The 27,500-nt window shown below is 43.6% G+C and overlaps 2 protein-coding genes across 2 annotated transcripts in view; one reads left to right on the top strand and one right to left on the bottom strand.

Annotated features, from left to right (window-relative positions):
• The window catches only part of ergic1 (endoplasmic reticulum-golgi intermediate compartment 1), a 23,099-nt gene extending 18,132 nt beyond the window's left edge, over positions 1 to 4,967 (top strand). Inside the window, 6 exon segments of the mRNA XM_083651718.1 lie at positions 42 to 66; positions 149 to 176; positions 178 to 232; positions 235 to 249; positions 1,688 to 1,810; positions 3,357 to 4,967. Coding sequence (XP_083507844.1) covers positions 42 to 66; positions 149 to 176; positions 178 to 232; positions 235 to 249; positions 1,688 to 1,810; positions 3,357 to 3,464 — 354 coding nt within the window. The 3' untranslated portion in view covers positions 3,465 to 4,967.
• A 1,163-nt stretch (positions 4,968 to 6,130) lies between these two features.
• Positions 6,131 to 27,500, bottom strand: part of flt4 (fms related receptor tyrosine kinase 4) — a gene marked incomplete at its 5' end in the record, with an annotated part of 67,492 nt that continues 46,122 nt past the window's right edge. Inside the window, 14 exons of the mRNA XM_083651719.1 lie at positions 6,131 to 6,746; positions 8,108 to 8,193; positions 8,398 to 8,518; positions 16,333 to 16,448; positions 16,548 to 16,653; positions 16,905 to 17,004; positions 17,355 to 17,466; positions 17,650 to 17,772; positions 19,291 to 19,385; positions 20,557 to 20,737; positions 21,238 to 21,326; positions 22,640 to 22,753; positions 23,639 to 23,743; positions 24,316 to 24,451. Of these exons, the coding sequence (XP_083507845.1) occupies positions 6,521 to 6,746; positions 8,108 to 8,193; positions 8,398 to 8,518; positions 16,333 to 16,448; positions 16,548 to 16,653; positions 16,905 to 17,004; positions 17,355 to 17,466; positions 17,650 to 17,772; positions 19,291 to 19,385; positions 20,557 to 20,737; positions 21,238 to 21,326; positions 22,640 to 22,753; positions 23,639 to 23,743; positions 24,316 to 24,451 (1,710 nt within the window). The 3' untranslated portion in view covers positions 6,131 to 6,520. The remainder of the gene's footprint in view (positions 6,747 to 8,107; positions 8,194 to 8,397; positions 8,519 to 16,332; positions 16,449 to 16,547; positions 16,654 to 16,904; positions 17,005 to 17,354; positions 17,467 to 17,649; positions 17,773 to 19,290; positions 19,386 to 20,556; positions 20,738 to 21,237; positions 21,327 to 22,639; positions 22,754 to 23,638; positions 23,744 to 24,315; positions 24,452 to 27,500) is intronic.

The following is a 27,500-nucleotide window of genomic DNA, read 5'->3' on the forward strand; positions in this document are numbered from 1 at the left end:
CACAATCCCAATGCAGGTTGAATGGAGACCGATGCAGACAGCTGCACTGCATCTCAGAATGGAAGGGTTTCAGCTAGTTGTTGTGTCACTACTGTAACTAACATCCATTTTGTTTTGAGCTGAAATGACATTTTCTCCTCCCTCGCAGCTCTGGCCTCGCACGACTACATCCTGAAGAGTGCCGACTGTTTATGAAGACCTGTCGGGCAAACAGAGGTTCTCGTACCAGTACACACGGTCGCCAACAAGGTACTGTTCATCATGTCCCTTCCCCTGTTGTTCGAGTGTTTATGCAACAGTCGTGGACGCCGTGTCCCGACATATGGCCAGAACGTATGTTGCTATGTGTCCCTCTCGACCTGCCCACTGACCCGGAAGTGAATGCTCAACCCCCCCGGTGGCCTAAAATAGATGTCAACAAACCATAAACATGGTAGTTCCTAGAATCCCCTTTGACTGAGAGCTGGGTCCTGCAGTGTGGAGGAATAACAGTGGCAGTTGGCTGTGAACTGGGGAGGATGAGGGCCGGAGCAAAATAAATAAATAAATCAAAAATAAATCCCCAAATCTCATCGACAAAGCATGATTGCTTTTTGAGTACAACAACCTTCATGTCAGATTTATAGTGTATATGAACAAATCTTAGCCAGTAACAAATATGACATGACATCACACTAACTCGCATAATACGCTCCTCCCTCTATCTTTATTAAGGTCCGTTTTGTTGTTCGTTCATTTTTAGTGAATCATTTTATGAGTACATGACTTGTCATGACATCTCATAAACCCCTGAAGAGAATCATTATATAACACTTAAAGTGACGCCGCTGTAACCTGGTGAACTATCCTGATCTAGTGAACTTCTGTTTCGCTCAGGCTGGACTCCAGCCCCGCCCCCCAGTGGTTCTCAGAAATGACAAAAATCCACGGGCCAATCAGGGCCCTGCCCGCGTAGTTGACGCTTGACAACGTAATCGGCAGAAACGGTCATGGCGGCTCCCGAAGCAACAAGCGGTAACGTTAACGTTCGTAGAGTAAAGCCATAAGTGCAGTCGTCTGTCAAGGCAAGTACTCCCACCCACAAATTCGGAGAGCGAAACAGAAAGTGAAATGTTATCAGGATGGTTTTAACCACGCTAACACAGTTGTACTCCAAATCAGTGACTCTCAACCCTTTTCATAACCATGACCCAAATTTAGTCCACACTTGAGCTATGGTCCCCCCCCCCCCCCCGGTCCCCCCATTTGATGAGATTTTGTCTGCTGGACCCGGATCTGAGAATATTTTTATTGTTCGATATGATTTTGTCCAGAATGCCATGACTGTATTGTTGGTAGAGAGACAACAGTGAAACTATGATCAAAACAGTCATTCTTCTACATTTTCAAATTGTGTTAACTTAATGGTGATGTTTATCAATTCATGAATTTGCTCTGGATGCCTCTGGAACCCCCTCAAGGACCCCTGAGGGTCCCCGGACCCTACCCGGACCCCACTTTGAGAACCACTGCTCTAAAAAAAAAAAAATTACATAATGAGACTAATTGTCAGTTTTACTTAAATCGACTGTATTCTAGGCAAAGTCTTTTTGATCACAAGACAGTTTCTTGACTCAGTCACGACACGACAACACATGAGAGATGTGTCTGAATTCCTAACATGCTTGTGTTTGTCCGTGTCCCGTAGGAGTATGTGGCCTACAGCCACACGGGCAGGATCATCCCAGCCATCTGGTTCCGATACGACCTCAGTCCAATCACAGTCAAGTACACCGAGAGGAGGCAGCCGTTCTACCGCTTCATCACAACCGTGAGTTCACTATCCTCCGCAGGAAAAGCTCGCATCCATTATTAGCATTCAACACCCTAAAAGGTCTTTAGGATACAGTGGAAAAAACTGAACCAAAACAGAATCCTAAAACTCCACTACTGGACAACTCACAAGCATTTGTATTCAATAATTGTTGGACAGGATAATAAATAAATAAATAAATAATTGTTTGATCATATTTTGCGTGAGAAATCAACCTGGACACACATGTCATACTGTACATTAGCACTTCTAGTTTTTCCACTTTTCACCTTTACTCTTTTTGGGTGTTGGGCTTTTTCTCCTTTGTCTCATAAAAGTTCCTCGCAGTCTGAAAATTAAGAACGAAAAAGTCTGGAGTGCTCGGAAGTTCAAACAGGTGTGCCGAAGCTGCCCTTTGACAGGGAACACAAAAGAAACCCTTAAAGGAACACTCCGCCCATTTTCAACCAGCTTTGTATCATTAGAACATCAGTAGTATATCAGAAAACTGTAAACGGTTTTGAAGTCTGTCATTTAATTTGACAGTTATTGAGTGTTAAAGTGTGGACCGGTGACATCACAAACTAGATGAATGATGAATAGTTTGACAGTTATTGAGAGTTGATTTGAGTTAATGAGTTATTAATTTGAGTTAGTGTGGACCAGTGATGTCACTGGTCCACACTTTAACACTCAATAACTGTCAAATTAAATGACAGGACTTCAAAACAGTTTACAGTTTTCTGATATACTACTGATGTTCTAATGATACAAAGCTGGTTGAAAATGGGCAGAGTGTTCCTTTAAGAACAGACAATACTTGTGCATGTAAAAAAGAAAAGAAAAGAAAAAAGAACTGGGATTACCCAGAATGCTCCAGGAAATGACTGCCCGGAATCAAGTGATTTGGGGCTTCAATTTAACTAATGGTTGACATTTCACATTGTCCAGATTGATCTATATACAGTCTATGGTTACAACTCGCATGTAGCAGCACAAATAGCCTTCTTGAGAATTTCACCTTGAAATCCATCTGAATAAAGGCTTTTCAACTTTTTGCCAGAACTTCTGGCAAACTTCTGGCAAAAAAGAAGCTCCAAGGAAGACACACTTCTGGCCCAGAAGTGTGTCTTCCTTGGAGCTTCTTTTTTTCCTTTTTCACCATGAAATCCATCAGAATAAAGGCTTTTCAACTTTTTGCCTTTGTCCTGATTTCCTCTTTCTCCTCACCTGACCCTTTTGGGGTTAAGGAACGTCTGCTAAGCCTGCACTGTCTCCTGAGGAAGACGTACTGCTCGCTGACATTTACCATGATCTGTCTTGTGTGTTGTTTTAGTTTAGCTTGACTTAAGGCATGGAAAGGAGGTGACTGTGTTTGTAGTGTGATCATGACTCACGGGTCAGGATCGTGAGTCAAGCTGCCTGCAACGCGCCGAAATGTCAGCACTTTGTTGTGATTGAAAGCAGTGGATTTAGAGCAGAGATATAACCATCATGCAAGAAATGGGACTCGGTTGCTCCTTATATGGTGAGACTGACGAGAGCGACCTGTTTCCCTTCTAAGATCTGTGCCATCATCGGAGGGACGTTCACGGTAGCGGGCATCATCGACTCCTGTATCTTCACCGCCTCGGAAGCCTGGAAGAAGATCCAGATCGGGAAGATGTCCTGAGGATCGCTCTTCTTCACGCCACCCCACATCTTATTTATGATTTATTAAGATCGCCGGCCTGTTAGCTGCATCTAATGCTGCTGAACCAACTTTCCCCTGGCTGAGATGGTACCAAGATGACCATCTGATTGGCCTCAGCACTAGATGCAGCTACCGGGCACTGTGGTTTCATCTCAAGCCTCCTCTTCCTCTGCCCTGTCGGCTTCCACTGGTCACATGTCCGTTCCCTCTCGGAGAGGAGGAAAAAAAAACACTTTTGTCTTTTGTTACTGATAAGATGAAGTCTAAGGTACTGTGCGTTAGGCTTCGGCCGATATGGGTATTTGAAGGCCGATACTATCGGCCCGATAGCGATACTGACATTTTTAGACTGCAGTCACCGATATTCAAATTATTATTTTTATTTTTACCATTTTCATGCCAAAACACTACACATATTCAGTGATTTCCCCAACATGTATATTCTTGTCAGTGGGGGAACGCCTCTAAAATGGCACTGAGGCCAAAACTTTCCCCTGCATCTATTCAATGGGAGGGGAAAGTCTGGGATACATCGGGACATCAAAAATTAAGCAAAAATTCATGGCGGAAACGTCTTCACTTCGGCTTTGGATGACATGACTAACTGACATCCGATATGTAATAAAAGCCCAATAATATCTGCTCAATATATTGGCAAACCTATATCGGTCTAACCCGAGTGTGTGTATGCTTCCACAATACTGCAAAAGGGAATGGTCAACTGAAGGAAGTGTTGCACTGGTTCATCGTATAAACCTGTGCTCCTGCACAGACCGGACTGAACTCAAATGAACTGTCCACTGTTTCATTGTTCCCCGTTAGTCACACTGTTTTGCATAATGTCTGCTCTATTCAAAGTGGCTTCAGCCCGTCAAGATTGATCTGGAGTATTCAAATCATGTGCCTTTAGGTTTGTACAAGATTATCAACCTCCTTTCATTTGCGTTTGTTCCCTCTGTTAAAGTGGCTGTCACTAAAACCAGTATTTCCACAGGTTCTTTATTTATGCATGTTACAACTACAGTATGTGTATCGACCGGTTTCTAAGGTCAACATTTTTAAAACGTGGTCTTTGTTTACCTGCCAGTCCACTCACCTTATATACCGAATGTTTCATCCTAGCTGGTAAAACGTCCTCCTTATTCCCATTTATTTTTATTGCTGTCAAAAATCTTTTTACTTTGATATTTCAGTTTTTTGACTATCATTGCATTTCTATAATTGCAAACCTAGTGAATGTCTTGTTTTTATTAAGAGAGAAGTTGACTTACGTTGATTTATTCTACATTGTGTGTGTTAATTTGTTTACTCTTTATGTTATTCCATGAAGTTGTGATGAAGTTTTAGTTTTGGGGGGGAGGGGCTGAGATGTATTTCTCTTGGGTTGTTGACTTTCTTTTCCTGTTTTTACCATAGCCTCTGATCAGGGACAGTGATATCATAAGTCTCCAAAAACTGGTCTTTCTACTCTGAAGTTCATGCGTCCTGTGTCTCAAATGACTTTGTAATGCGATCTGTTCCTCAAGTAAAGGTACTGTAGAAATCACACTGGTTCTGCATGGCTTCAAGATTCATTCATTTTCCTTGTTTGATTGTTTATTGCTAATCAATCTTTTTAATCCATTTTGACAGCTCAAAGTAAGGCACATCTAACTGATTTGTAGCTCTGCAAGCAGAAAAACTCCCCTACAGTTTGGTTTAGCAAGGATTTGATCTGTACTTTTCCTCATATTTTTCCAACTTGAAGAGGTGGGAGTAATTCCTTGCTGCAACTTCAAGTAGGCTGTCTTGAGTTGCTCTACAGGGAAGAAACCGCTGGTTTCAAAGACACAGACACAGACCCTCGAGCTGAATGTTTCCTCTTTACTGACACCAAGTTGTCAGCTAAGCTCAAAATAGCTTCCCACCCCTTTTCAACCTGAAACAGACCGGTTAAATCCAGGGCACTTGATGTATTTAAGTTTAAAGTACATTCTGTCAGCAACTATTCATAGAAACTGAAAATGGAACCCGCTGTCCTAATTTCATAACTTTAACCCGGGGCTGAAAGTGTGTGTATGACGCAAACTTTGCACCTCGCCGCAGCCAGATTCCCTCAGCGAGCAGCCAAAGTCAACACCGCACAGGCTGTCATTTGTGACACGCGTGTGTGAGAGGCTGTTAAACTGTCACAGCCGTCATTGTGGTTACATGCAGTCCAGATAAGAGGTGCAGGGTGACTCACTGCTTCACTCGACCTACATCGGCCCCAGTCATTCCTCCTTCACACTGTTGCGTATCGAAGCGTCTCCGCCTCCACTAAATGAGGGCGAGAGGCGTCAACGGAGTGAGCCAGAGCTGCAGAAATTGGGTCATGTATTGTTGTTTCTTGGTTTTAGATCATCCAGGTGCTTCACTATGTGGACAACAAGCAATGTACGCCAGAGAGTCATAACTGGCCTTTTCGTTTGGTTCTTTAATGTGGAACAAAATCTTTTGTAATTCCCTCGACTTTTTTTCTGGAATAATAACAGATTCAATTTCTGTCTTCACATTGACCCATTCAGAGAATAATGAGCGAAAAGGGATAAAGAAGTTATATTGCTTTATTTCCTCCCATACAGGGCATATTTTGTACAAATAAACAATGTAAGAATACTCTGCATATAAAAGATAAAAAATATAAATGGAGTGAATAGAAAATACTCAGGGTTTTTTTTTTTTTATGTAATGCTGCCACCCAGTGGCCGGTTAGGAGAACTTCAGGCACATAATAGCTCAGTCCAGTTGAGTGCAGCAGCCCAGAGAGGAGACGGCAGTTGAGATGAGAGTATAGTGAAGAAGATGTCAGCTGTGGGGTTGCGGAGGCTTTTGTTTGAACCCAGTATCAACATACCTGATTAGATATGATCTTCACGAGTAGATGATTGGTGGTTAAATGTCATTACTTGGGTGTTACAAAAAAGCCTGCAGCGCTTCCCTCGATTTGACCTTCCCACACCTGTGGCAGTGAATCTCGACCCTCTCCTGACTCTTGGGCTGCGTCTTTGGTTCGATTATAGGTTGGAGGAGGCCAGGCAGGTGGCGTCGGGCGAGCAGAAGAAGTCACAGAGGCCGTCCTCAGACAGTTGTCCGTACTCGTTGTTGTAGAAGGTCTGTCCCGACAGCTGGCTGAGGAAGGCGGGCCGGTGCCGCGAGCTGCCCGCGCCGCCGCCGCTCCGGCCCAGGGAGCCGTGAGAGGCTGTCAGGAGCTCCGTGCTCCTGCTGCTGCTGCTCGCATGGCTGGAGACCCAAACAAAAGCAGATGTTAGCATCTCCGTTGTAGTACTACTGCATCTCCCTGACAGCTATTCATTTATTGAGGTAGGCTTTAGTGACAGCAGATAGCCAGATACACACATCACAACCTGCTTCTTCTGATGCTTAGACCTATACTTCACTTGGACATACAGTGAGGTCATTAACTATGTTGGACATTTGTTGAGTTGATTAACAATTGATTCTCACAGTTAATATTCTCATAGACTTAAAAGTGCAACGCCGATTTTCAACCAGCTTTCTATGATTATTAGATCAAGTAAAAATAAAATGAACAAAGCAATTCACTTCCCTCCATCTTGCCTGGACCGAGGGCTTCCTGTTTATTCACAGTTTATTCCTGGACCAAATGATGTCATTTGGAGCAGTTTTGCCATGGTGTCACTATTACTGTCACTATCAAAGTGGTCCTCTAAACAGGAATCAGGAGGAGGATAAGACTGTTGTTGACTTGTGCTCACAGTAGTCAGCCATAGAGCCCCAGACTCATTTAAAAACGGGGTCATCCCTATGTTCCCCGGGTCCTATGTTCCCCGGGTCCTATGTTCCCCGCTTTTCCCAAATGGTGTCCACCCGCTATGCCGACCACCCGCAATGCCGACCTTAGGTTTAGGCGTGCGGGTGGGAGAGGTTAGGTTTTGGGTTAGGGTCTGGGGGAGGTTAGGTTTGGCGTGGGGGCTGGGAGAGCTTAGTGAAAAACGGGGAATATAGAACCCGGGGAACATAGACATGATCCCTTAAAAACAAGTGCAGCTGAATTCACAGAGAGACCAAACACACTCCTTGCTAGCAGAGCTCGCAAAGGTAGTGAGCACACTCACCAAATAAGAATAAGAATTCAGGTGCACGGCACAAAAGTAACAGTCAAAAAACAAGGAACACCAGCACGCGATGAACGTCCTTTCAGGGTTTCTGCCTGAAACGTCCGTTGTAAGGTCTTGATGACGGAATAAAAACCCTGAAAGGACATTCACCGCGTGCTGGCGTTCCTTGTTTTTTGAATTCACAGAGAGAGCCATGATGATCCAAGCTGTGAAGAAGAACACCTGAAAATAAGATATCAAGCTGCAGATACTGAGTTTCTCTTCCATAGGATTCTGGCACCCTGAAGCAGGTGGGTCATGCAGGAAAGAAGAGCTGTAGTTAAGTGTTACTGATAAGGCTGGCTCTCCCTTCAAATGAAAGCATTCTGTCATTTCTTGGATAATCAGCATATAGAAGCTCAAATGTGGAACTTTGTGTCTAAATCCTCTAAAGATGTAATGACACAACTGTGAGTTGGTAGAAGCTGACCAGCGGTGTGGATTATCAACTGGATGTCTGACCTTTTTGAGATGGCACCCCTGTGCTGGTGTTCGATTCTCTCAAATTCTTCTGAGGCCAAAACCATCCCACTGTCTGTCTGGTTGTCCTGAGAAGACACAGAGTCAGACATCGTATCAATGGGATGACCCTACGGGTGACCCAACTGGTCTGTCTGTCACCCGCAGGGCAGCTATTGTTGGCAGGCAGTTATCAGAAGATACAGTTCCTTACAGCGAAATGCCATTCATTCAATCAAATGTCACCAGCGAGTTCCCATTTTGAACAATTGACAGGGAGATAAAGAGCTTACCTGGGGAGCTTTGTGTGGGTGCATCTCCAGGGGCAACTCTTCAAATGTCTTCACCCTGGGCTGGCACATCTTTGATGGTGCCACAAACACACACCCGGCAAAGGGCACACAGTTATAATACCTAGTGAAGAAGTGTATGAAAGAGTTTAAAGAGATGAACTGCTGAAAACACCCCAATGCTTGCAGAAAGACCGCAAATGGTAAGAAGTCCTAACCTACCAAACTTCGCCGATACATTCACACGCGCACACTGAAATCTCCGCAAACACTGGGTTATATGCAACGTCATCGGCTGCACGCGGTTACAGACGGCAAGGATGTGCAAGTAAGTCAATTAAGTTGAAGTTATCCGGGTCTTCTAGTAAATTCGGCGTGCAAATGGTCCACCAGGCGGCGCTATTTTTTCGTATTAATGTTTCATGCTGCATAGCCTGTCATTTCTCCTAATAAAAACCGCGACCTTAAACTCCCACATTTTTTAAAGCTTTGCATTGCACGTATTTGCCCATTAAGACAAATAAGATAATAAAATAATCTCATTATGAAGACAGGTGGGCTGATTGAATGGACAACACCTGTCCTGTGAAAGCACACCTGAGTGTGATTACAATGACATCATAGGATCAGTCATGCAGTAATAGGCTACATTTAGACAGATGAATCAAAACATTGATGTCACAGGTAGGCTGTATACCATAATATATCATGAATCTATGTGAATAAATAGATTTATATAAATAGTAATCATAGCCTAATGCATAGAGAAAAATCCTGAAACAAGAAGAAAATAGCATACAGTATAGAGATATAAGGGTTTGTGGACTACACACAATCTGACCAACTCTAAATTGTGTGTCAGCGGTTTCATCCATCTTATTTTTCTTCAATCTGCACTGAAAATGTGCAAAGATTCACCAGCTTCTCGCAACAGTTGTAGCCTAAAGCCAGTGGTTTTCAAAGTGGGGTCCCCAGCAAAAAGGGGGGATAATCTATTTTCACTATAATTCCATCCATAAGTAACACAATCTAAGCTAGTGTAGAAGTGAGTAACTAAGCTAATAATAACTATAACAGCACAAATAATTTACAAAAATCTTGAAATAAATATACAGTATTTACTCTGAGAAATGAAATAATGAGAAAAGGAACAATTATTGATGGTTAAAACTGAACAATGACATCACAACAGTCTAATCCTAATGCTAAATTAAAATGAGATATTCCTCTAAATCTATCTTCAAACTGCAAAAGGAAAAATAAAAACGCCCATGCTTTCAAGCTCAGGAGCCGCCACTGGTATATAGTATACAGTATATATATATCACTGGTATATAGTATACAGTATATATATATCACTGGTATATAGTATACAGTATATATATATCACTGGTATATAGTATACAGTATATATATATCACTGGTATATAGTATACAGTATATATATATCACTGGTATATAGTATACAGTATATATATATCACTGGTATATAGTATACAGTATATATATATCACTGGTATATAGTATACAGTATATATATATCACTGGTATATAGTATACAGTATATATATCACTGGTATATAGTATACAGTATATATATCACTGGTATATAGTATACAGTATATATATATCACTGGTATATAGTATACAGTATATATATATCACTGGTATATAGTATACAGTATATATATATCACTGGTATATAGTATACAGTATATATATATCACTGGTATATAGTATACAGTATATATATATCACTGGTATATAGTATACAGTATATATATATCACTGGTATATAGTATACAGTATATATATCACTGGTATATAGTATACAGTATATATATATCACTGGTATATAGTATACAGTATATATATATCACTGGTATATAGTATATTTGTGGTGTTCGGGGTGTGGAAGGGAGAGGTACTACTACCTTTAAGGTTGATACGGTCGCAGCACTGGTGCACTAGCACTAGTGCTGGTTGAAACCTTACTGGACCTCACCAGCACCCAACTCCTGTCTATGGCTCCAAGTAGCAGAGTTTTCTGCGGCCACACCACGGTAAACTGCTTCGACCGGCAGGCTAAACTAGACAAGGGTAGCCAGGGGGTCTCCGGCCCCCTGGTGAGAGCTTGGAGAGGAGATAGGCACCACCAAGCGTATTTGCCTAATGAAATGTCATGATGGAAAAACAGTCAAGTATCTACATGCCGGATCGGTCGAGGCCCGGAAAAACATCACTAACGACCGCGCTACCCACTGCCTTGCCCCAGGGTGGGGGCGACAAGTTTACTACTGGGACAAGACCAAGACCAATACCAACAACATCAACACTCAGCCTCCCAAACAATGACACCATTATTGGGACATGGAATGTTCGCACACTGTATGCCTGCGGGAAAGTGAGGGAACTGACCCATGAACTAGACAGATACAGATGGGACATCCTTGGACTGGCTGAGGTCAGGTGGACTAGCTGTGGTGAGACCACCACAGAAGAAGGCCACAAGCTATGGTACAGCGGAGAGGATGGTAGACACCAACATGGAGTTGGCTTTATTGTAAATAAAAACAAAATAAACTCAGTCATCAGCTGCACGCCTATATCCAGCAGGCTCATCAGCATCCGGATCGCAGCACGGCCCCTGAACATAACCATCATTCAAGTGTATGCCCCAACGACGGACTATGACGATGAAGTAGTTGAAACTTTCTACGAGGAGATAGAGAACACCATCAAGAAGACACCCAAGAAGGACTTTCTTGTCATCCAAGGAGACTGGAACGCCAAAATAGGTACCGATGCATATGACCACTGGGGAGGAACAGCAGGACGTTTTGGTCTAGGCGAAACGAACGACAGAGGATTGCGACTTCTGGACTTCGCTAAAAGCCATAACCTCACCGTAGCCAACACGCTGTTTCCACATAAAATCTCCCGCAGAACAACATGGCATGCACCGAACGGAAAGACACATAACCAAATCGACTACATACTCACCCCACAAAGGTTCAAATCAAGCATTAACAAAGCCCGAACCAGAACTTTTCCTGGTGCGGACATTGGAAGTGACCACGACATGGTACTGATGACACTCAAACTCAGACTGAAGACCCAAAAGAAACACAATAACCCACGCATCAGATTTAGTCTAGACAGACTGAAAGATCCACAAGTTGCAAGAATATTTGAGGCAAACATAGGAGGAAAATTTGCAGCACTTAACTTACTACAAGACATAGACTCACTGACAGACAACATAGAGAAAGCACTTATAGAAACAGCAACGGAAGTACTCGGGAAGGACAGGAAGAAAAACAAACCATGGGTCACTGATGACATCCTAGATCAATGTGACCTTAGAAGGACCCTCAAAAAGACGAAGAAGGATGACCCAGAGGCAGCAAAGCAGCATACCTCTGTGAATAGAAATATCAGGAGGATGATGAGGAAAGCAAAGGAGAAGTGGATCATAGACCAGTGTGAAAACATAGATGCAGGGATACGACAGGGCAACAGCAAAGCAGCTTACACAACACTAAGGACACTGACAAGGACACAACAACCTACAGCCACAATAATAGAAGACAAGCATGGATCACTATTAACCGAAAAAGCAGAAATAACCAATCGATGGACAGAGTATTGTCAGGAACTATACAACTTTGCAATAACACCAGACCCCAACATAATAACCAAGGCCATGCAGTCCAGCAGTGACTGTGAGGATGCACCAATACTGCAAGCCGAAGTAGAGGAGGCAGTAAAGAGCCTAAAAATGGGCAAATCACCAGGCATCGATAACATCCCAGCAGAGCTTTGGAGGCATGGGGGGCAAAGAAGTATAGTAGCACTGACACACATCTGCCAAAAGATATGGGAAACCAAGCAGTGGCCCCAAAAATGGACCCAATCTCTGATTATCCCCATCCCCAAGAAAGGAAATTCAAGGCAGTGCCAAAATTACAGAACCATCAGCCTCATCTGTCACGCTAGCAAAGTAATGCTGCGGATCATCCTGAACAGACTGAGGAACAAGGCAGAGGAAATTCTTTCAGAGGAACAGGCAGGATTCAGACCAAAAAGGAGCACCACCGAACAGATCTTCAACGTCAGACTACTGATCGAGAAGCACCTTCAGCACCAGCACGACTTGTACCACAACTTCATTGACTTTAAAAAAGCCTTTGACCGTGTGTGGCATGAAGGGTTATGGCAGGTTCTCAGACATTACAACTTCAACAATAATCTCATACAGGTCATTCAAGCCCTTTACGCGGACTCAAGCAGTGCAGTTCTCATAAACAACAGCATGGGAGAACTCTTCAAAACATCAATCGGGGTCCGCCAAGGCTGTCTCCTTTCCCCTGTCTTGTTCAATGTCTTCCTGGAGAACATCATGGAAAAAGCACTCCAAGATTTCGTCACCTCCATTACCATCGGGGGAAGACCCATCTCCAACCTGCGCTTCGCTGATGACATCGACCTTATGGGAAAAAGCGAGGCTGAACTCCAGGAACTCACCACCAGACTGGAAGAGGCGGCGAGAGCATATGGCATGGAGATAAGTGCAGAGAAAAGCAAGATTCTGGTCAACAGCCACAATCACTTACCACCACCGAACATCAAAATGAACGGGCAAACACTGGAGGAAGTAAGGGACTTTAAATACCTCGGGTCCTTTGTGAGTGAAGACGGTAGCTCCACAAAGGAGATTAAATCAAGAATCGGCATAGCAACATCAGCCATGACAAGACTGGCCAGTATCTGGAAAAGCAACACCATCAGCTTCCCAGTGAAGGTCAGACTTTACAAGTCACTTGTTCTCTCCACATTACTCTATGGCTGTGAGAGCTGGACACTCACAGCGGACACGGAGCGTAGGATACAGTCCTTTGAAAGCAAATGCTACAGAAGAATGCTACATATTTCATATAAAGAACACCGGACAAATGACTATGTTAGACAGCTAGTGACCTCCCATGCTGGAGACCAGGAACCTCTATTGTCAATAGTAAAACGTCGCAAACTGGCCTGGTATGGCCATGTCACAAGACACACCTCCCTGTCAAAGACCATCCTGCAGGGGACAGTAGAGGGAAAGCGGAGAAGAGGCAGGCAGAGAAAGTCCTGGATGGACAACATCAAAGAATGGACTGGCCGCAGCTTCCAAACCCTGCTAAGAACAGCTGAAGACCGTGAGCGATGGAGATCCTTGACTGTCCAAGCATCCACCATGACACCCCTACGGCCCTCTAGGCCATGGGATGAGTGAGTGAGTGAGATATATATATCACTGGTATATAGTATACAGTATATATATATCACTGGTATATAGTATACAGTATATATATATCACTGGTATATAGTATACAGTATATATATATCACTGGTATATAGTATACAGTATATATATATCACTGGTATATAGTATACAGTATATATATCACTGGTATATAGTATACAGTATATATATATCACTGGTATATAGTATACAGTATATATATATCACTGGTATATAGTATACAGTATATATATATCACTGGTATATAGTATACAGTATATATATATCACTGTGGTATATAGTATACAGTATATATATATCACTGGTATATAGTATACAGTATATATATATCACTGGTATATAGTATACAGTATATATATATCACTGGTATATAGTATACAGTATATATATCACTGGTATATAGTATACAGTATATATATATCACTGGTATATAGTATACAGTATATATATATCACTGGTATATAGTATACAGTATATATATATCACTGGTATATAGTATACAGTATATATATATCACTGGTATATAGTATACAGTATATATATATCACTGGTATATAGTATACAGTATATATATCACTGGTATATAGTATACAGTATATATATATCACTGGTATATAGTATACAGTATATATATATCACTGGTATATAGTATACAGTATATATATATCACTGGTATATAGTATACAGTATATATATATCACTGGTATATAGTATACAGTATATATATATCACTGGTATATAGTATACAGTATATATATCACTGGTATATAGTATACAGTATATATATATCACTGGTATATAGTATACAGTATATATATATCACTGGTATATAGTATACAGTATATATATATCACTGGTATATAGTATACAGTATATATATATCACTGTGGTATATAGTATACAGTATATATATATCACTGGTATATAGTATACAGTATATATATCACTGGTATATAGTATACAGTATATATATATCACTGGTATATAGTATACAGTATATATATATCACTGGTATATAGTATACAGTATATATATATCACTGGTATATAGTATACAGTATATATCACTGGTATATAGTATACAGTATATATATATCAGTGGCGGCTCCTGAGCTTGAAAGCAAGGGAGGAAACAAAATATGTGCGTTTTTTTTTTTTTAGCATTAGGATTAAACTGTTGTGTTTCCTATCAGTCGACTTCTCTCCCTCATGAATTCCATTCACGATGAGATCCAGCGCAGCTGTCATGGATTACTCTTTAAGACACTAACTAGCACCACCTGGGTGCAATTGCGCCTGCACCCTGATTGGCCGGACTCGGCTATATAATCTACTCTCAGGTGCGGCGCTCTTGCTCTTCTGATTTCCAGCCAGCAGACGTATGTTGTCATGTGAGACTGAAGTAGACGTGTGTGTAGGACAGAGAAGGAAAAAGCATAGCCAGAGCCTACTTACTTAGAGTAGAGAGCTGGTTGTGAGCGACCCCTCTCAGGGTGCATGCTTTTTACTGTTGTCCACACACTTACTTGACTGTTGTGTTGTTGTGACATCATTGTTCAGTTTTAACCATCAATAATTGTTCCTTTTCTCATTATTTCAGTTCTCAGAGTAAATACTGTATATTTATTTTGAGATTCTTGTCAATTATCTGTGCTGTTATGGTTATTAGCTTAGTTACTCACTTCTACACTAGCTTAGATTGTGTTCCGTTACGTTATGGATGGAATTATAGTCAAAATAGATGATCCCCCCCCCTTTTTGCTGGGGACCCCACTTTGAAAACCACTGGCTTTAGGCTACAACTGTTGCGAGAAGCTGGTGAATCTTTGCACATTTTCAATGCAGATTGAAGAAAAATAAGATGGATGAAACCGCTGACACACAATTTAGAGTTGGTCAGATTGTGTGTAGTCCACAAACCCTTATATCTCTATACTGTATGCTCTTTTCTTCTTGTTTCAGGATTTTTCTCTATGCATTAGGCTGTGATTACTATTTATATAAATCTATTTATTCACATAGATTCATGATATATTATGGTATACAGCCTACCTGTGACATCAATGTTTTGATTAATCTGTCTAAATGTAGCCTATTACTGCATGACTGATCCTATGATGTTATTGTAATCACACTCAGGTGTGCTTTCACAGGACAGGTGTTGTCCATTCAATCAGCCCACCTGTCTTTATAATGGCTGTCTTGCACTGTGTTTGTATGAGACTTGACAAAGGCTACGGCCGAAACTGTTGTCAAATTACACTTTCTTGCATCTGGAACCAGAGTGTGCGGCTTCCCCTCTATCAACATACTCGTTTAGTTACATTCCAATTCATCAACTTTGGAGCGTTATTTACCTCCCCTTCCCGACATGCTAGGTTGACATGCTTGGTCCCAATCGATTCCTTATTTTCTTCTACTTTCATATGGTATAAAGATCACCATTCTAGCTTTAAAAAATGAGCTCGCTGTCAGCCATGGATTTACGGGCCAAATTCAGTTTAAAAATGTGGGAGTTTAAGGTTGCGGTTTTTATTAGGAAAAATGACAGGCTATGCAGCATGAAACATTAATACGAAAAAATAGTGCTGCTTGGTGGACCATACAGGACAGTGGATCATGCCTTGGTACCTGGTGGGCAGAGCCAGTCTCAGCTCCTCCTCGGATGGAGGGCGTGATGAAGCCTGGGAGAAGCCGTCATCCTCTGAGCTCTGCGAGCGGTTCAGAGGGATGTAGTCCTTCCCATCCTGTCGAGAAGACACACTTCCTCAAGCAGATGCTCCACGAAAGACTGAACACTGAAGCACTTCCTAGTATGAAAAGGGCCTGGAAAAGAGCGGACTTACCGGTAGGCTGTTGTCCTGTAGCAGGTCTCCCAGGATCTCCACAAGTGCGGGGAAGGTAGGCCTCTCCCTGGGTTCGCCCTGCCAGCAGGCCAGCATGATGCCGTATCTACCAGCAGGGGGCAGCACAGTCACACTTTCACCAGCGGCTCAGACGGACTACTAGAAATAAACTTTTTTGTCCTCTCGTTAAGATAAAAGTATGACATATTGGAGGGGATTAGGCTTTGTTTCATATTAGTGATCTTGGGAAAGGGCAATGCATATTAGGCCATAAATCTTTGTTGGCAGCATGAGAATCATTTCATAGTTCTTAGAAAAGTGGATCAGAGTTTAACGAGTACAGTAAAGCCCCCTCACATTTCAGGGGAGGCAGTCTCTGGCGATCTCATCCTGGTACCGTCTTTCAATCGCTTGCAAAAGTCCTCATCAATCTGTACTCCTGGGTACGGAGAGGCACCTGCAAGTAGAGAGGAGGATTTACTCACTTTACACACTAATTACTGACCTTGTCTTACTGATTGTAACTGCCATCAAAAAGCATTTTAAAAACAGGTTAAACAAACGATTATTAACATGGAGATTTACTCTGCTTCTCAATGCCTTAGTTATCTTGAATTAACCTTAATTAAGGCATGGTGATTAATAACAGGTTCCCACTGCTACCATCGCCTCTTTTTACTTTTAACAACTGCTCAACAGTCCTGAAGGTGTTGGCTGGGCTGTTGCTTGGCTGACAGGCACACACCTATACAAAGCGCCGTCTCCATCACTCGTGTTAGGGGTGCACAGTATGTTTTTCATTTTTACCCAGGGAGAAGATTTCCCAGAGGAGCACTCCAAAAGACCACACATCACTCTGGCTGGTGTACAATTTATCAAAGATGCTCTCTGGAGCCATCCACTTCAAAGGCAGACGAGCCTGAGAGAACATAAAAAACACAAGATGATCAGAACAGACAGAAACGCTCCCCCTCCCTCCAGAAATGAATCATTATGTTGGTCGCTAGTTACTGTAAAAAAACAGCTTCTTCTTTCCCACAGAACACAGTAATTTGCGCATGGATAATAATAATGGTGCAGAGAGAGGGTGAAGTTGTCGTACGTTGCCTTTCCTGACGTAGTCGGGGTCTTTGTATATGTCTCTGGCCAGGCCGAAGTCACAGATCTTCACCACGTTGTTCTCTGACAGGAGAATGTTCCGTGCGGCCAGGTCTCTGTGGATACACTGCGGGTACACACGGAACCACACATGCATCATCACAACCATGGGGGCAGGTAGCGGTGTGTGTGTGTGTGTTTGTGGGGGTCTGCGTGTGTGTGTCTGTGTTTGTGGGGGTATGCGTGTGTGTGTGTGTGTGTGTGTGTGTGTGTGTGTGTGTGTGTGTGTGTGTGTGTGTGTGTCTGTATTTGTGGGGGTCTGCGTGTGTGTGTCTGTATTTGTGGGGGTCTGCGTGTGTGTGTCTGTGTTTGTGGGGGTATGCGTGTGTGTGTGTGTGTGTGTGTGTGTGTGTGTGTGTGTGTGTGTGTGTTTGTGGGGGTCTGCGTGTGTGTGTCTGTGTTTGTGGGGGTATGCGTGTGTGTGTGTGTCTGTATTTGTGGGGGTCTGCGTGTGTGTGTGTGTGTGGGCAAGTGTGAGTGTGCATTACTCTCTCCTGTCACCTTGTTTTCTCTAACTGTTGCAGCCAGTGACCGATGTATAACAATGATTTTGGATGGATTGAACTGGAGAGTTGGTGACATTTCATAATCTATTATCTTGGTTGTGTGTGTGTGTGTGTGTGTGTGTGTGTGTGTGTGTGTGTGTGTGTGTGTGTGTGTACACGCGCGTGTGTGTGTCCGTTTTGCGAGTAGGACTGGACTATGTCTCTGCCTGCTGCGCTCTGTGGAAACGCTACAGAAGATTCACAGGGCTGTCGGATCAGACGCTCCTGCACGGCCACGATTATCACTCTGAATTGTTTTGCTCGTTAAAGAGCTACTTTGGTGATTTCTTTTGTAATGTTGACCATCCATCCATGTCGCTGCACCGACAGCTCCTCGTCCATTTGCTGGCAAAAACACCGCCGGGAGACATTGTTGTAATGATACCAAAGCTGCTTGAAAATAGACCAAATCTTCCTATAAACTCCCCAAACTCCCATTACTTTTAACACACAGTATCTTTCCTGGTGACCTCATCCTGCACTAGTAGGCGTATTGAGAATATCAATTTCTAACAAATAAAAACCATCGGGTTTTGGAACGATCCCATTCCTCCCATCAAATAAAATGTATATCCCCCCTGACTCGTATTCCATTGGTTTTTAGACTTTTATGATTGATTCCTCACTGCATTATGTTCTGCAAACAAAACCATTTGAATGTCACGACTGATAGGCCAGGCAGTGCTCTGCTCTCCTATGCGGGCTGAATTGAGTTATTGGCATTGAGCCCTCAGGCTGCATTTGCCAATGATACATCTGGTCACTGTTGATGAGGGGAAATATGGTGGGAATTGAGAGCGGTCCAAACGATGAAAAGCAGAACCAAATAGGCTACATTCGCATGAATCGCTAATTTCGAATGGTGACATAATTAACAGGAAACTGAACAACGGAACTGAACGATTCATGGGACTGGATCCGATCTAGAGTGTGCTATGTGAAACCCGGGCCGTGGTGCCTATTAAATGTGTTATCAACTGGTGGAATTGTAGCACACTGGCCTATAAGACCCAGCTGAGTATACATGTAACTGTATTAACCTTTCGGGAGTCCAGGAAGTCCATCCCACGAGCCACCTGGAAACTGTAGCAAATCAGATCTTCTATTGTCAGAGGAGTTTTCCACAAGTCCTCCACTGCCGAGAGACACAAGAGAGAGAGAGAGAGAGGGGGTCAAGTCAGGGTTAATGCACTTCCAGGTGTCCTTTATCAGAAATTAATGGATGACGTGGAGGCGTGAACCGTCCGAGGAGAAAGCCGAGTCCATTAATTTCTGATAATGGACACCTCGAAGTGCATTAACCCGCTTATACCATGGTCACTTGCCAAAGTGCATTTTGCAATCAAAATCTAGTTTTCATAACCTTGAATATGAGTTGAGAACCGGCAAGACAAAATAGTCCCCTCGGCTGCTCAAGACAAGATTAGGCTATCATTGGATAAAATGGCCGCTTAGTGCCTGCACCCTGCCTGCACCTGGCAGAATTTCTAGACCATAAGCTAACTAATAATTTGGCCATGTTGTATGTAACATACCAAATAAATCAAACAGGAATGTCTAAGAATGCAACTGGCTCTTAAACTGGCATTCCAGGGAAACTACGTTAATGTCTGCGGGTCTTTAAGACGTAAAAGGCGCGTGCCGCGCTCGCTCGGAGTAGACTGAAAACCATCTGAAGCTTTCTATGTTGGACTCCAGGTATGTTGTATAAGGACGTCTCCCAGTGTGTTGCTGTTAACTGCCCATTTAGTTGTTTTCTTTTTGTTGATCTCGTCTTTTTCCTCTTCGACTTGATTGGTGTCAGATAGAGGCAGCGCGCGCTCTTGCAAAGTGCCTGGCTGGCTTTCTGCAAAGTTGTAAACAGAGCTGGTTTGACAGTTGACAGCTGAGAGCCCGGCTTCTGTCAGCTGACAACATCAGCAGATCTCAGAAAACTACAGATTTCTAAATAGCTGTTATTTTAATAAACTGAGCACACAGGGGTAATCTAAATAGTTACTTTGACCGACTCCATTTTTTTCTAAACTTATAAAAGTGCCATAATATAACCCTTAACGGTGGTATAGGGCTCTGTCGTGATCCTGGCGCATTGACATGAACGATGAACAGACCTGACTGGAACTACTTAGCTTGGTGTACATTATCACTGTACATTATCACAAATGAATGGACACCCTGCAGCCAATCAGAATCGAGTATTCACCCGGACCATGGTATAAAACAACACAAACCTACATTCACAACGAGGCTTGAACCAAATGCTTGTCCCTCTTGTGCACGGACTAGTGGACTGCAGCGGCACTCACTTTTCTCCACGGCGGGAGTATCTTTCTGATTGGACGTGTCGGGCGAGCAGCTCTGGGGGCTGCCGGGCGACGAGGAGGAGGAGGAGGAGGAGGAGGGTGGAGGCGGGCGGCGACCGCTCTGCTCCACTTGACCCGCCTCGATCATTCGTCTCACCTGGCTCTGAGTTTTGGGAGAGCGGTCCTAAGTGGAAAATCGCTCATCATCATCATCATCATCATCATCATCATCATCATCTCCAAGGTCATTGTCTCACCCCGAAAAAAGTGTCATCATCTAATTGCGTTTATGAATAGGCATATTAGTACTTGTTGTGCAGCAGCTTTTTCTATTCAATATGTTGTAAAATAAGAGAAACAAAACAAAGACATGACGCTAAAATAGAGGAGTCAAGACTCTGTATCAAGACTATGCAACACAGAGACATTCTCTATGTCACTTTAAAGGACTGCACTTTATATTTTTGTCATTGTTTTGACAGTTGTTTTTAACAGAGCTTATCTTCAGCCACTGACGTGATCGCCATGCTGCATACTTGCACTAAGACAAATTCCTCCTTTGTAATCTGATTACTTACTGCGGCTATTAAAGTGAATCTTGAATCGTATAAACAAACATAAAAATGTCCTCAGTAAACGTTGGTGTTATAGCTCACAAAGTGCAGATAGAGAAGTGGAGGATACCCTGTACGGTAGGAAGAACTCTCTCTTGGCCCGCAGGTAGTTGGACAGATTGCCGTACTTGCAGTACTCCACTATCACCATCAGAGGACCTGGTGACATGAGCGTATAATGAAACAGTGTAAATCACCAGGCTGATTCAGCACACTTGGCAGTGATTCGCTCACTTGATGCATGATATCATTAAGATGATTGGTGCTCCTGGTTCAGCCACTGCTCTCTTCTCCCGCCCTATTGGAGGAATAATGAAGGGCTGATTTCTTTATAGCGTTCCTGCCGCAGGTTAGCCACGATGCTAATGTGGTGATTTCATTTTGGGGGAACGAGCCACAGGAGCCTATTGCACTCTCTTCACCTATCTATTTTTCAATAGATAGGTGATTATCTATTTTTCAATAGATAGCCCCCCCGCCCACACTGGGTGCTTTATAGGTCAAGTTGATGTATGCGCATACAAAAATGCCAGGAGAGGGAGGCGCTGATTCTGCCCTGAGTTATGAACATGTTTTTAACTATATGGGTTCAGCCTATTGATTTGAATAACAAACAAAACTCTCGTTCCCTCGTGCTCATTCACATGCAACTCCACACACACGCCCACGCTCTCTCTAATGAGCAGCACTAACACACACACGGCTTCTCTTCCCCCCCTCACCTCATCAGTATACATTTCAATAACATTCTACTCCCATTCTCACAGTCATTACTTTCCCAACTCTCATCACTTACAATGTTCTGTTTGTGAGACACACACACACGCACACACACACACACACACACACACACACACACACACACACACACACACACACACACACACACACACGTGTTTCCCCTCACACACACACACACACACACACACACACACACACACACACACACACACACACACACACACACACACGTGTTTCCCCCGAGAAACATTTTCAGGCCTGGAGGGATTTCGAAACGTACCCCGACCGCAACGGTGGGGGGCCGTCGCTGGTGACGCTAAACTTTTAGCTAACCTGTTCGCATCTATGTTCGCAATGGCATCCCAAGTATCATCATACTATTATGGGATGCGATGCGAAACAGTTGTATTATGGGATGTGCGTTTCCCAGGCAACGACGCACGTTGACACGTTTTGGAACAGCGCCGCACGCTGGCACAATGCTCCTAAAAGCAAAATGCTTCTTGTTTTGAATGATTTGGCATCTTCTATTACTGTCATCAACACTGTCAACACCAGTATTGTTGTATTGTAATAATATGCCATAAAGGCTTCTTGAAATTTTGGGGAGATTTTGTTCTGGCCTGGCGGGGGCGCCGTTGGCCTGGCGGGCCCGCCAGGCCAGTAGAAAGGTAGGGGAAACACTGCACACACACAAACAAAATGCGGCCCGCGTAAATGGTAGCACTCACCATTGGGTTTGGTGCAAGCTCCTAACAGGTTCACCACGTTCAGATGATTACCGATGTGGATCAGTATCTTTAACTCGGACATCAGTGCCTTGTGCTCGCTGGCTGTGGCTCCCTCTGAAACAACAACAGGCACATTTTGGCACCTAGGTTGTACATTGCTGATATGTGTGAATAGATGCACAGATAAATCCAAATACATTCACCTGTTCCCACATCCACACAGATATGCCCTCTGCATACATTACTGGCAGTTTTGATTTGCTTATCTGGAGCAACTTGAAATGAGTGCAACAGTGTAAAGAGTAAAGAGGGCGGTGGAGGAGAGGAGGAAATGAAGTGTTTTTGAAGAGATGTGATTTCAAAGGTGCAAAAGATGATAAGGAATGACTTGAATGAATGACTTGCCCGACTTTCTATTCCGCCCACTACACTGAGTTGGCAACTTTGTTGGTCTGGCATCGTGACATCGCAACAGCAATCTCAATTAACAACGCAACGGACGGGACTAACCGTTGTCAAGCTGTCGTCAAGTGTGCCGGACCTAATAATAACAATGGCAACCGCAATTCAGTTCAATTTAGAATGTTAATATGTTGTGTCAAGTTAAAAGCGTCTATAGACGAGATAGACGCTGCTACTGAGAGAGGCACTTAAAATGGATTAAAAGCACCAATTAGTTTGAAATGCGAACAGCACTCTGCTTTGAAGGCATTTGGGCAGATGGGTTTTTTTTGCAATCGCCCCACTGGATCATACTCAGGCAGATACGTTGTTGCTCTCTAGTGATCACTTAGGGAAGATGGAATCCCCCGTGGGAATCGGGTAAAGTGTAGCCATGTCAGATTGAAGAAGGAAATGGAGTGTTACGAGTTGACAATTCACTCTGATATCATCCTATGTCTTACACACACACACACACACGCACGCACACACACACACACACACACGCACGCACGCACGCACACACACACACACACACACCCTCACACTTCATCTCACCCTTGAGCATCTTGACTGCCACTGTGTCCAGACTGTTGTTCTTGCTGATGCCAAAGATGGACGCCTCGATGACTTTCCCAAAGGCACCGTGGCCCAAGGACTTTCCTATAGGACAGAAGAAGGCCGAGTATGATGACTTCAGTTGCATTGAGATACACACACGCATGTGGAACATAATGTTCATGCGAGGAGGGAAATGTATAAATGTGTCTGGCATCCGTAGACAAAGGAGAAGAAATTAGAAGCCATTCCACTATTTGAAAACAAAACGTTCCCATAAGTTGCAGGCCGGGGAAAACAGATGCTTTTCCTCCAGGGTGTTGTGGGGGGAAAAAAGAAAAGCTGTGTGCTGGCTGTGTGTGTGTGTGTGTGTGTGTGTGTGTGTGTGTGTGTGCTGGGTATGAGCCACATATATTTAACGTTAGCACTTGACTTGGCAGCACTTTGGCTGGCTGCAATCCAAACCCCCCCGTACCATTACGGGTTGTGGAAATGGAAAACTAATTCACTTTCATCCATCTATCCGCTCATATCCCGACCCACTTACTGCCCCGCCCTCCAGTACCAGTCCAGAACCACTCCATTCATACAGCAGAGCTAAGCTGTCCATCCATCCATCCATCCATCCATCTCTTTATGCATCTCTCCTGACCCGCCCGCCCGCCTCGGCCGCTCACCGAGCCGGAGTCGGTCCCGGGAGACCTCCCACTGCGAGGAGTCGTAGGGCAGGTATTCACACTGCTCGTCCAGAGGCACCTCCCCCGGGTCCATGATGATGGACAGGTAGCCGGTCTTGATGTCTGCCGGGTTCACCTGAGGCGTAATGGGAGAAAGCACACGTCAGGTAATGGAGGGGTGAGAGAGATCAGGCCGCTGTGACGGGAGAGAGCCGGCAAGAGTCAATGATGTGTGGTGGAAATGAACAGAAATGAAACACAAACGAGAGAGAGAGAGAGAGAGAGAGAATAGTTGTGTTGCAGGGCAAGATACAAACCATAATGACATATTGCTCGCAATTTTGGTGTTTTTGTGTTTTTGCTTCAACTTGAAGGATTACATGATCTTCTATGGGTTGAGAACATTCTACCATCCTTGCGTTTATAAAATGCTTTCAAACACTTTTGGATACGCTGAAAAATGTGTGGCGGTCAAGCTAAAAAAAATAGACATTTTGGAGAGGTTTGGAATAGGGATGGGCATTTCTAGCAAAAACGCTATTCGAAATTCGCTGGCCAAATTCGAATTTAATTCGAAATTCGAAAATAAAAATAAAAATGTAAAAAAAATTAAAAATGTATTTTTTTTTTTTTTTTTGTGAGTGAAATGTTGCATTGTCTCCCCTGATTCTAAGTCTACGGCTTTATTAATTAATATAAAAAGCTTCTGCTGTGGATTTTTAGCTCAAACAAGCATTGCACCACTGAAGTAAAGAACATGTTACATGACATTGACATTTTCGAAAATAAAAAACAGTTTTGACAATCATGAGTGGTTCATTAAATATTTAGTAGGCTCAGGTCTGAGTGCCAAAGGGGTCATTTTTACATAAACCTTGCTTAAAATGCTTATAAAAATTGATTTGACTATACTTAGAATCAGGGGAGACAATGCAACATTTCACTCAATTTTTTTTTTTTTTTTTTTTTTCCCCGAATTTCGAATTTCAATAATAAAAGTCGACCTTGATAATAACAACGATTATTCGAAAATTCGAAATTCGATGCCCATCCCTAGTTTGGAACAGATCTGTACACAGTGGATATCAGAGGGGTTAGGTGGTCTGGCTCAGAGGCATGCTGGCAGCATTAGACCCAGTCAATGCCACGGGTTTGCACCAGCAACCCTTTAGCTACTGCTGTGGTTTCACTGACGACAGAGACGAGAGGGAGAGGGAGAGGGAGAGGGAGAGAGAGAGAGAGAGAGAGAGAGAGAGAGAGAGAGAGAGAGAGAGAGAGAGAGAGAGAGAGAGAGAGAGAGAGAGAGAGAGAGAGGAAGATAACAGAGCAGGCTGAAGTTACATGCATAGCGAGCGATCTGTGACCCCCCTGGGAGTCAGCGCAGAGCTGCTGTATGAAGCTGAGATCATATCAGTGACCACGTGAGGAGAACTACACAGCAATCTGAACCTCATTATGGACCTGCTTGTCATGTGACCACGTGAGGAGAACTACACAGCAATCTGAACCTCATTATGGACCTGCTTGTCATGTGACCACGTGAGGAGAACTACACAGCAATCTGAACCTCATTATGGACCTGCTTGTCATGTGACCACGTGAGGAGAACTACACAGCAATCTGAACCTCATTATGGACCTGCTTGTCATGTGACCACGTGAGGAGAACTACACAGCAATCTGAACCTCATTATGGATCTGCTTGTCATGTGACCACGTGAGGAGAACTACACAGCAATCTGAACCTCATTATGGACCTGCTTGTCATGTGACCACGTGAGGAGAACTACACGGCAATCTGAACCTCATTATGGACCTGCTTGTCATGTGACCACGTGAGGAGAACTACACGGCAATCTGAACCTCATTATGGACCTGCTTGTCATGTGACCACGTGAGGAGAACTACACAGCAATCTGAACCTCATTATGGACCTGCTTGTCATGTGACCACGTGAGGAGAACTACACAGCAATCTGAACCTCATTATGGACCTGCTTGTCATGTGACCACGTGAGGAGAACTACACGGCAATCTGAACCTCATTATGGACCTGCTTGTCATGTGACCACGTGAGGAGAACTACACAGCAATCTGAACCTCATTATGGACCTGCTTGTCATGTGACCACGTGAGGAGAACTACACAGCAATCTGAACCTCATTATGGACCTGCTTGTCATGTGACCACGTGAGGAGAACTACACAGCAATCTGAACCTCATTATGGACCTGCTTGTTATGTGACCACGTGAGGAGAACTACACAGCAATCTGAACCTCATTATGGACCTGCTTGTCATGTGACCACGTGAGGAGAACTACACGGCAATCTGAACCTCATTTATGGACCTGCTTGTTATGTGACCACGTGAGGAGAACTTGAACCTCATTATGGACCTGCTTGTCGTGTGACCACGTGAGGAGAACTACACGGCAATCTGAACCTCATTATGGACCTGCTTGTCATGTGACCATGTGAGGAGAACTACATGGCAATCTGAACCTCATTATGGACCTGCTTGTTATGTGACCACGTGAGGAGAACTTGAACCTCATTATGGACCTACTTGTCATGTGACCACGTGGGGAGAACTACACAGCAATCTGAACCTCATTATGGACCTGCTTGTCGTGTGACCACGTGAGGAGAACTACACAGCAATCTGAACCTCATTATGGACCTGCTTGTCGTGTGACCATGTGGGGAGAACTACACAGCAATCTGAACCTCATTATGGACCTGCTTGTCGTGTGACCACGTGAGGAGAACTACACAGCAATCTGAACCTCATTATGGACCTGCTTGTCATGTGACCACGTGAGGAGAACTTGAACCTCATTATGGACCTGCTTGTCATGTGACCACGTGAGGAGAACTTGAACCTCATTATGGACCTGCTTGTCGTGTGACCACGTGAGGAGAACTACAGGGGCAATCTGAACCTCATTATGGACCTGCTTGTCATGTGACCACGTGAGGGGAACTACACGGCAATCTGAACCTCATTATGGACCTGCTTGTCATGTGACCACGTGAGGAGAACTACACGGCAATCTGAACCTCATTATGGACCTGCTTGTCATGTGACCACGTGAGGAGAACTACACGGCAATCTGAACCTCATTATGGACCTGCTTGTCATTAGGCTAATGGCGCTAAACAAATAATAGCGCTCGTTCACACGAG

This window comes from Poromitra crassiceps (genome assembly GCF_964638095.1).
Source record: "Poromitra crassiceps genome assembly, chromosome: 15".
Lineage (NCBI taxonomy): Eukaryota > Metazoa > Chordata > Actinopteri > Beryciformes > Melamphaidae > Poromitra > Poromitra crassiceps.